General features: G+C 28.7%; 1 protein-coding gene across 1 annotated transcript; it reads right to left on the bottom strand.

Moving 5' to 3' along the window:
- Positions 1 to 1,661: 1,661 nt before the first annotated feature.
- On the bottom strand, positions 1,662 to 9,063 carry LOC106769201 (beta-glucosidase 40). Its single transcript, XM_014654711.2, has 13 exons — positions 8,593 to 9,063; positions 6,753 to 6,819; positions 6,192 to 6,250; positions 5,013 to 5,088; positions 4,577 to 4,648; positions 4,301 to 4,388; positions 3,952 to 4,207; positions 3,600 to 3,715; positions 3,158 to 3,381; positions 3,015 to 3,046; positions 2,575 to 2,677; positions 2,114 to 2,222; positions 1,662 to 2,008 (listed from the first exon to the last, which is right to left on the bottom strand). Exons 1-13 carry the CDS (start codon positions 8,725 to 8,727, stop codon positions 1,834 to 1,836), a joined length of 1,512 nt encoding a protein of 503 aa, XP_014510197.1. The 5' UTR covers positions 8,728 to 9,063; the 3' UTR covers positions 1,662 to 1,833.
- Between the last annotated feature and the right edge of the window lie 925 nt (positions 9,064 to 9,988).

Genomic DNA, 9,988 nt, shown 5'->3' with positions numbered 1-9,988 from the left:
CAGGCCCATGTCCACCACTATAAATACGAGTCAAAGGTCACAGGTAGATAGGTTCATTTATTGCGCATTCAATTCTGAGCTAAGATACCCGATCGAATAACTAAACTGACTTAAGCATCGAAGTGCCTTTAGCAGGTACCCTCCGGACTTCTGGAGCACAAGAGTACGCGAGAGAACTTGGACAGGGGGTTGAATAAAGGAAATTGTGTAGATGGTTCGGATCTCGGCCCTTTACCGGAACATTCTATATATTATTACATTAATTTCTGATATAGATATGTGATTTTTATTATCTCTATACATCCTATAAAATTGTAATGATCATAGCCATCATTATAAGTTTAATATTTAATTATTTAAAATAATTTCAATACAATAAATACTTAAATAATTATTTAAACATATAACCAGACGTATTAGCTTATATTAAAAATGATTTAAATATAATAAAATTAAAAAGTACTCATTTAGATATATGTTTCAGTATATTTGTCATCTTATATTTAATATTTAATTATTTAAAAATGCTTTAGTTATAATGAATTTTATATCTTTAAATCAGATTCACATAAAACATTATAATATCAATATATAATGTACATTATAATTGCTCATTGTATAATTTATAAATATATCAAATATAGTCTCAGGTAAAAATATTGTGAATAACGTGAATTGTAAAAAATATATGAAGTCTATCACAATACTAAAAAATACCAAAACTTTGAAACTTAAAAATACTTAGATAAACATTTTTCATTACAAAAATTATTTTACCCAAATAATTACATAATTGTGATTTTCATTACGAATAAAAATACATAAATTTAATAATAATCATTATCGAATTTAAATAAATATGTATAAAAATATAAAAACAAGTTCAGAAACAAATGTTTTTCAATAGTTTAGTTAATTGGGAAAAATAGTTCTTAATAAAAATAGTGTTTGATGAGAAGAGATTTTATAAACTGATTGAATTAATAAGCAACTACAAAATTTGTAAGAAAAATATTTTGTAAGACTGAAATAATAAACACAGTATAAAATTCTACTGTAGTTTTTCTTTATGACTTTCTTAAAGGGTTCTTAAAGGATTATACTATAATTTTCAACAAGATTACAACTAAGTATTCACATTTTTCTTGGTGTCACCTAGTCAATTCCGCTAATCATCGTTAGTGCTATAACCGAGTATCACTCATTCCTGATTATGCAATATTCTCACTAAAGAAAAATCCAAATTATCTACCGCTATTTACATACAGATTTTAATCCATAGATAATGTAGGTTTTACATATGAATTTTAAAAAATAAGTTTCATACAAATTTTTACCAATAATGTATTTTAAAATTTAAATAATATTGAATATAACATTAGCAAAAGTTAATTTTATAAAAGAATTCATTCATTTAAAGTTTATCGTTTATTTATTTGCAAAAATAAGTTTATGAAATATTGGAAAGTTCCATTCACCTTCCACTTCAACTCAACGCATAAATTCTAACAAATACAAGATGCATGTTGTATGAAATTGTGTGAAAATGAATAATTACAAACTTTGGCCTAATATATTTTGACAAGATATAAACTTGTAAATGTATGTAAATATATGCATTTGAAGTATAATAATATGGGAAATATGGGGTTTTACATAGGTAATCCACTAACTCAATTATAACATAGGATTGAACATAGGATTCACAAATCATTCTTAAATCTAATTTTTATTATAATAAGTTTCAGCCATAAAAATAAATTTCAAAATCTTATCAATTCAAATCTAATAAAATACAACTTTGTTTTATAGCAGTTGCACATATTTTAACATTTATTTCGTAGGATTCAAGAAGGTCTTGAACCATTGGACTGATTGTTTGGGGTATCTTTTCTGCTTGTCTTTGTAATCGACAAAATACAGTCCAAACCTAGAACTGTATCCAGCTGACCACTCCCAATTATCCAGTAGTGACCATACAAAATAGCCTTTCACATTGCACCCATCTCTGCAACAACCCAAGTCAATACTTCATTAGTTTACTGAACTAGGAAATTGTTCATGCTATTTTCCTAAAACTCCGATACAAGTAATAACAGCCATTATTACATACTTGATAGCAGCCAACAAGTAAGATAAATAGCCACTGTGGTATCTAATCCGTTTTTCGTCCTTTAGAGCATCTTTAATGGAGATAAATGGACTATTTGGATCATCCATCCCTGTCAAAGTCATGAGAAAAAAATATTTAGCTTACAGTATTCACCCTTTGCTACCATTTTATTCTACTGCAAAAAAGGGAAATAGATTGCATTCCATATTATGGAAAATGAAAATACAAAAAAAAAAAATTATGGATTTGACTCCTTTGAGAAGTTATTCACTTTAAAGAAAAACAAAGAAGTCTCAATAGTTAAACGACAAAAGTAATTAAGTGGATTTTAATATGTAAATGTCAGATTGTTTAACCTTTAAAATAAGTAAAGTTGACAAGCTTATTAAAAAACTATAAATCTACTTGTTCTATTATATAAACACAAACAAGCTTAGTTATTATAGAGGAGTCAAACTTACCATTTTCCGTGATAAAGACAGGAGGGTTTCCGTACTTTTGTTTGATGTAGATCATTAAGCTTCTCATGCTTTGTGGCACAATATACAACCATATAGAATTTGCCTGCAAGACGAAATTTACATGATCAACAAAAAAATGGCATTTATTCTCTAAGTAAGTAACTCTCGTCATTATAGATAAAATGAGTGTTGATTATAATAGAACATGCAAATTAAGTATAAGAAGGACAAGGAGAGAAAACCCAGGACAAGGCTCTCTCATTCTTTTGTCACAAGTTTTGGTGGCAAACATCGAATTATAACGATAAAGACTTTTGTATGCTCTAGCTTAGTAGCTTCCAGTACCAAAATTTAATCTGATTATGATTCTTCTCAAACAATTGTCATTACAGTATTTGAATGAGAAAAAAATAAAATAAAACCAGTCGTTTATGACTTACCCTATCCGAAATAGCTTTAGTACCATTGAATGCTGAAAGCAAAGAGAAGGAAAACAATAACTTAGTGACAGAACAAAACAACAAAATTATAAATAACTTTGATGAAGAAATGATTATTTGGTAATGTCTGCTATGAAACTTACGAAGGGTAACGGTGCCAGAGTCTGCAACGGAATCATGGAGCAGAGTTCCAATTAGATTAGTAGAATTGTTTCTTGCATAAAATGTGGTGTAATGGTTGATTCCCACAAAATCTAATGAACCCTTAACAAGAGCAGCCTCGACTTGTGAAAATTTTGGAAGCCTATTTCCTACTCTACTCCTCATGGAGCTTGGATAATCCCCAAACATCAAAGGGTCAAGAAACCTGCAATTATGACATCATGCCCTTGTATTCATTTGAATGGTGGGAGCATATAATGGGATCTACTTTCAAATGTAAGAACAAATGAGTTTTTTTACAACTCCTCCGTAGAACTTCCAGTGAAAATAATTTTCCCTTTCTTCTTCTTATTCAGTCATTTCATTGATGCTTTTGAACAGAAACTATTAATAGTTCAATGAGGTACTATGTGAACGACTTACCATCCCAGTTGAAATTCTTGAGCTCTCTGAGCTGCATCAATGTCTTCTTGGGTATTTGTTGCTGGCTCATACCAAATGACATCAAAAGCTATCCCTAGCGATCCTTTCTGTGCACTCTACAGTAACCAAACTTATTAATGTTTAGGCTTTCTAATACAGAGTAAATAATTGCAGAAGGAGCATATCCACACGTGCATAAGCTTTTAAAAGAATAATGAACCATTAACAAACACACTGAATAGTGTTCAGCATTTGATTCGTCATATTGCTTTCTTAACAAGATTACTACCACCAGAATAGAATTCGTTTCTCCTTGAACTTATGTCTTTACTATAATTTTCACAACTTTTACCTTATATTTTTTCCTATAAATATCTGCTACTGTCGCATGAGAAAGTAGAACATTGTGAGCAACAATGTAAGGTTCAGTAGCAGAGTTCCCTGCTCTACAAAACAGGTGAAGGAGAATAGAGCATCGTCCAGGCGCTTGTAGACCAACATCATACCCTTGTGTGGCAAATGTATGTGGCTCATTGAATGTGATCCAATGCTTAACCCTGTCCCCAAATTTCTGAAAGCATGTCTCAGCATAAGTTGAAAAGTCCTTTCTGAAGCACACAAGAACAAAATAATTATAAGCATATTTTCTCATTAATTAACATAATTTTAAAAGTATTGAAAGTGTTGTATTATATTTTTACATGATTGAAGTGTTTAGCCATCCATTATACTTGTCTTCCAATGCTTGAGGTAGGTCCCAGTGATAGAGGGTCACATATGGTTCAATTCCTGCAAATGTAACGCATCGAGCAATGAGAAGCATTGAAGACATCTACATCCAAATAAATCGTGACTTGATAATACTTACTGATGATTAACAACTTGGAAGATGCAGACAACATTCTACATGGAAATCGCATTTTATGTTCACTACTTATATATAAATATAACAGTTACACAGGGATAATGAAAGTTACCTTTGGCTAGTAAAGCGTTTATGAGTTTATTATAATGATCAACCCCTGCTTGATTGATTTGGCCAGATCCATCTAACACATGAAATGTTAGTGATTAACATCAGTTTCTTAAGATTACGCATACTTAAAGAAAAAGTTTCAAATTAATTACTAATATTCCAGACTAAAAAAGGCATTAGTGTTAAAATTATCCAACAGTTAGACTCAAGAAAAGGGTTAAAGTGCTTTTGGAACTTGGTTAGCGTCAATCCTTTTCTCTGTTATCCAGAAAGAGGCGCTATAACATAGTATGCTCCTAAAATTTTACTTCAAAAATCTGTAGCACTGTAGCCATTTACTACAAAATTTGTGTCATAAGATAAATCGCATGAAATAATGGTGGTAAATGGTATTAAATCAAATTGCCTATTTGAATAAAAAGTATGAAAACGCTTACTGGGAAATATCCGAGACCAAGAAATGGAAAATCGATAGGCATCCATCCCCATGTCCTTCATCAGTTGTACATCTTCCTATAGGAAAAAGCAATTTGCAATTCTCAAAAAGAGTACTACCGTTGACCAAGACTTAGAGCAATTGTTGAACTGTATCATTAATTTGAAATGTTATTTTTATAGGGCACTTCTTACAATTTTACCTTATTAAGTTCTGACATATCTATAATGTTTTTCACTCGATCAATACTGACGTTAGTCTACCCATTTTCTCTATCAATAACTTTCCATCTTAACTTTTGCTGCCTCATTCTTGAAAGAAATACTAATTAGTAGAACTTCTTCACAAAAAAAAAATAATTATAATTTTTTATGACTATTATGATTCTAAATTTTAAATTTAATTCAATGCTAAGTTTTAAGTTTTAAGTTTTAAGTTAAATTAAATTAAAATTTGAATAAGTTTGTATGTGGAACAAAAAAAGAAAGACGTTTTTTCAATCGGTTTTAGATTTCTTAGTAAAATTGATTTTGTGATTTCTTTGAATCGATTATTTGATCAATTGACCATCCAATTTGTAAGTAAAATAGAGGAAGGGCAACCCAACCAAAATTAACATTCAAATTTAGAAAATAATATACGCTTAAATAACCTTTTCATCTCTTGTAAATTTGTGAACTTTGCATCTAGTTCTAATGACACGTATATATATTTCCTTGAAGAAAATGCAGAAAAACACATTACTCATAATGCATTGATGTTTTTTCTTAAAAAAAAAATTAATTAAAAATAGATGTGTTCATTTTACTAGTAAAATTTTATAAAAGATAAAATAAAAGGCACTTACTAAAAACTAAAAGTATAACTAATATTTTTTATAAAAACTAAAAGCGAAAGAAATACTCTTATAAGTTTTACATAATAGTTGACGTGTCATTTATTAGAATTTATCTATCACTTAACATAGATTTCATCTTCATTTAACAATGTTATAAACATTACAAAAACTTAACCCAAATGCAGAATGTTCAGACGTACAATCTATGGTTTTATTTTTAAAATTGTAATCATTCAAATATAAATATAATAATTTATACTTTTTATTTATCACGAAATATGGGGTTTGTAAAGAAAATAAGTTGCAAAACCAAAATTATTAACTGTACCCATTATTACTTACTTCGTATCGATGGTACTGATCAACAGCAACATCAGCATTGCTGAAATCAAGTATCTTACCTGCAATAAAATGTTTAAATCTAAATAAATCAACTTTATTGCATGAAAATCTGCCAAATTTAAAATTTCCCTATGTCTGAATTAAGTTTTCAGGAATTTGATGAATTCGGCGTTTAATTTTCCTATGAGAGATATCATAAATTTTTTTATAATTTATTTTTAATTTAACCGTAAATTAGAAATGGTTTTCATTATTTTTAATTGAACTAACACTAACACGTACTCATTTAAGTTACTGTCACATTAATTATATATTTTTAGTTCAATTTAATAATTAAAAGAAAATTAGTTACGTTCAATTTCAGTTTGCGGCGTCATTATCTACTTAATGATTTTGCATGAAAGTCGTTAGTTTAGGGGAAAAAGATTCAATTATTGATGAAAGACTAAATTTGGTGATTACTTTTGCGTGAACATCTTAAATAAACCATGTATTATGTAATTTATGAAAGTGGACAATTAGAGCAATGCATATAAACATAGTTTGATATAAGAATCTTACCAAAAGTATGTGAAAATGTATCCCACACTGATGGTCCCCTCCCATCTTCTTTCACTGCCCCTTCATACTACATCCAATACAACAAAACAACAGCATCATCTAAATATATTTGCAAACCATTGTAATTAAATTTTAATAAAAAAAATATTTGATAATTTTAATATGTGTGTTGGAAGTCCTACAATGACTAGAAATAAGATCAAATTATAATATATAAGTGAACTGCAAATCTTATCTTATAATCCAGTTTTGGGACTGAGTTAGGCTTTAAAATCCAGTGTATAAGAAAAATATTATTTTTATGTAATAAAATTAATAACTTCACACCATATACTTATTTGTCTTTTTATTTAAACTTGATTTATTTTCCACATTGTTACGACCTTTTGGAACTAAACATCATTTTCCACATAAAAAAAAGTCCAACTAACTATCATTAAGTAGAAGAATAAAAATAAAACGAACCCAAAAATAATTTGGAATTAAATGCAAATTCAAAATGTCAACGAGTAGACTTGCTGTTGACTTTGTTTTCCAGATTTATGAATTATGATTACCATAATAATTCAAGAATTCATAACGTTAAACCTTTATGAAGTTAGGATTAAACAAGTTATGAGTTTCACTGAGTTGCATAAAATTAACAGTTTTACTGCTTAAAAGAACTATAAGCTTCTACTCTACGGACAAAAAATGACGTATGTAATAAATCATTGCAAAATTATACTCCTACAATATTTAACAACATTTTCTTTTACAATATTTAAACAAATATAAGAGGAGAAAAAAAATTATTTAATCAATAATATAAGAATGTTTGATTTAATTAAATTCTAAATTCATCCTAAATTTGATTACTTTTCAATTTAAATTTTTATAAGATTTTTTAATTAAAATTTTATGATTATGTGTCTTTTTCTTATTTTATCATTTTATTTATAGTTTATGGTGTTACGAAATTTCATTACTACTAATATAAAAATGTATTGTCATTAATGTAAATTTACAAAGATTCCTACTATTTTTTTTTTTTATCGAAAACGTCTTAAAGAACAAGAGTTTAACATCTTTATCGAACATAATTTTTAATTATAACAATAAAAATTAATTCTCATTTTATACTAATTTTATTTTATATTAACCATAAATATCACATCCTCTTAATGCTATTAAACATACATGTAAGATAAGAGAAACGTTTATAAGTTACTAATTAATCTGCATTCCCAATAAAAAAGAACAAAAGTGTTTAAACATTAAATAGAACAATTTTTAATAAAAATTTAATCAAAAGTAATAAATTTACAAAGAAATTAAAACTTAATTAAATCAGATAAAAAATTGAAAAAGCATACAAAAGTAGAATCACTTTAAACGATGTAATTTTGGAGAAAATAACATTCGCTTTCATTATTCTTCGTGGAAGCTTGCATAAAACTCATCTTATATTTTGTTGACATCTCTTATTTACACTGATTCGTCTAGAAAAAAAAAAGTATTACATATATTGTTGTAAGCGATGAAAAAAAAATCTCAAAATTGAATATGATATACTTTTTTTATAATATCACACTTTTTTTTTTTCTAATGTGAATATGTGGTATCACTATGAGATATACGAGCATCTTCATCGTCGAAAGACGAAGTTAGTTAGCATATACACATCACGAAGCCGGAAGAAGAGAATCTAAAGCCCAAAGCCCAGAAACGAAGAAGAGTAAAGTCATGACAAGACAAGGTTTTTTGCGTTTTCTATCAAAGAGAGAAAAAACACACAAAATATAATTGAAAAAAAAAAATCGTTTGGAGGAAGCAGAAACGATGAGTTCCGAAAACGAACCTGAAAAGCCGAAGAAGCAGTTCCGAAAACGAAGGCGTCGGGGAAGTTTTCACGGTTTATCTCCGACGTGCATATTCGCATCTGAACCAATGCCATCATTGCCAATATGAAAACAGTGCCTCCTCTTGAGGCCATGGTTGGTAAGAGAGAGAGAAAGAGAAGATTGAGATTTGCAAGAGAAGAGAGAAATTAGAAATTGAGAATTTTGGGGAGAATATATAGAGAGGGGAAATTTAGGGAAGAAAGTTATAGAGGCAATTAATGGGTGTTTAGTGGGAGTGTGTGAATGCGGGAGAAGAGTAAATGCATAAAGGAAGATTTATGGCATGTGAAGGTGGGGTTTTGAAGCCGAAAAAACTAGAATTTTTCACAAATTGTGAATAATTGTAGTGTTGCTTTCCCATTCTGTTTTCTTCGAAACCATATATTTTCTTTCTTTTATCTTTTGTCTATATCTCTTGCATGTTTGCTTCAAGTAACATAGTACAACTTTGTGTAAACGGTTTTCTTTCACTTTAAAAAAATCCAAGGATCGACATGCTCTTCTTCTCTACAATTATAAAATTCGTTACACTACTTTCTTGCTGGCTTGTGTTTTCTTCCTTTTCAACTCCTCTCCTCTCTTTCCACTAATTCATAGTTTTTCTTCAATAATAAATACATCAATATTTTGTTTTGGCTTAAAATTATTTTTATCGATATATAAATTCTTGCACATACAATTTGTATGGTATGGTATCAAACCCGAAGATTAAATTCGTTTGGGTCATCTCTTTAATTGGGTTAGTCTCAAAGGTAAGCAAATGAAAAAGTTTCATGGTTATTGGGCTATAATCGGGTCAGCACTAAAGTTATCAGGGTGTTGCTCCCTCCACCTTCCCAAGTGCTCATCCATCTCTCTATTATTTTCATTTATTTCAAAAATATTTTACATCTCTTCACTATTTTGTTTTATTTCAAAAACACCCTACACCCCCCCCACTATTCTCAACAATTTTTCTCTAACTCTCTCTACATTAATGGAACATTCACATGTTTCATATTTGAATTTGTGATATACTACAAAATATAAAATTCAGAGAAAACTTCAATATTAGTGCTTCTACCACTTCCATTTTATATTAATAGTAAATAATAATATATTAATATTATTATATACTAACTTTATAATGACAAAAAAACTAAATAAATTCCAAATTTTTAACAAATAACTTTTCTTTTATATTTTAAGTATTTAATAATATTTTTATATTATTTAGGTTAAAAGCTCTTTTTGGTCCCAATTTTGGTTCGGAAAATTCGTTTTGGTCCCTGAGTTGAATTTGTGTTCAATTTCATCCCAATTTCGGTTCGGAAAATTCGTTTTGGTCCCTGAGTTGAATTTGTGTTCAATTTC

The sequence above is a fragment of the Vigna radiata genome, chromosome 7 (genome assembly GCF_000741045.1).
Source record: "Vigna radiata var. radiata cultivar VC1973A chromosome 7, Vradiata_ver6, whole genome shotgun sequence".
NCBI lineage: Eukaryota > Viridiplantae > Streptophyta > Magnoliopsida > Fabales > Fabaceae > Vigna > Vigna radiata.
This window is presented reverse-complemented; position numbering and strand designations above follow the sequence as displayed.

Coding starts and splice junctions, on each gene's coding strand:
- LOC106769201 (XM_014654711.2), bottom strand. CDS start 8,727: ATGGCCTCAAGAGGAGGCACTGTTTTCATATTGGCAATGATGGCATTG. Junction 6,251..6,752: donor TACATTTTCACATACTTTTG/GTAAGATTCTTA, acceptor ATTTTATTGCAG/GTAAGATACTTGATTTCAGC. Junction 2,678..3,014: donor CTAAAGCTATTTCGGATAGG/GTAAGTCATAAA, acceptor TTCGTCTTGCAG/GCAAATTCTATATGGTTGTA.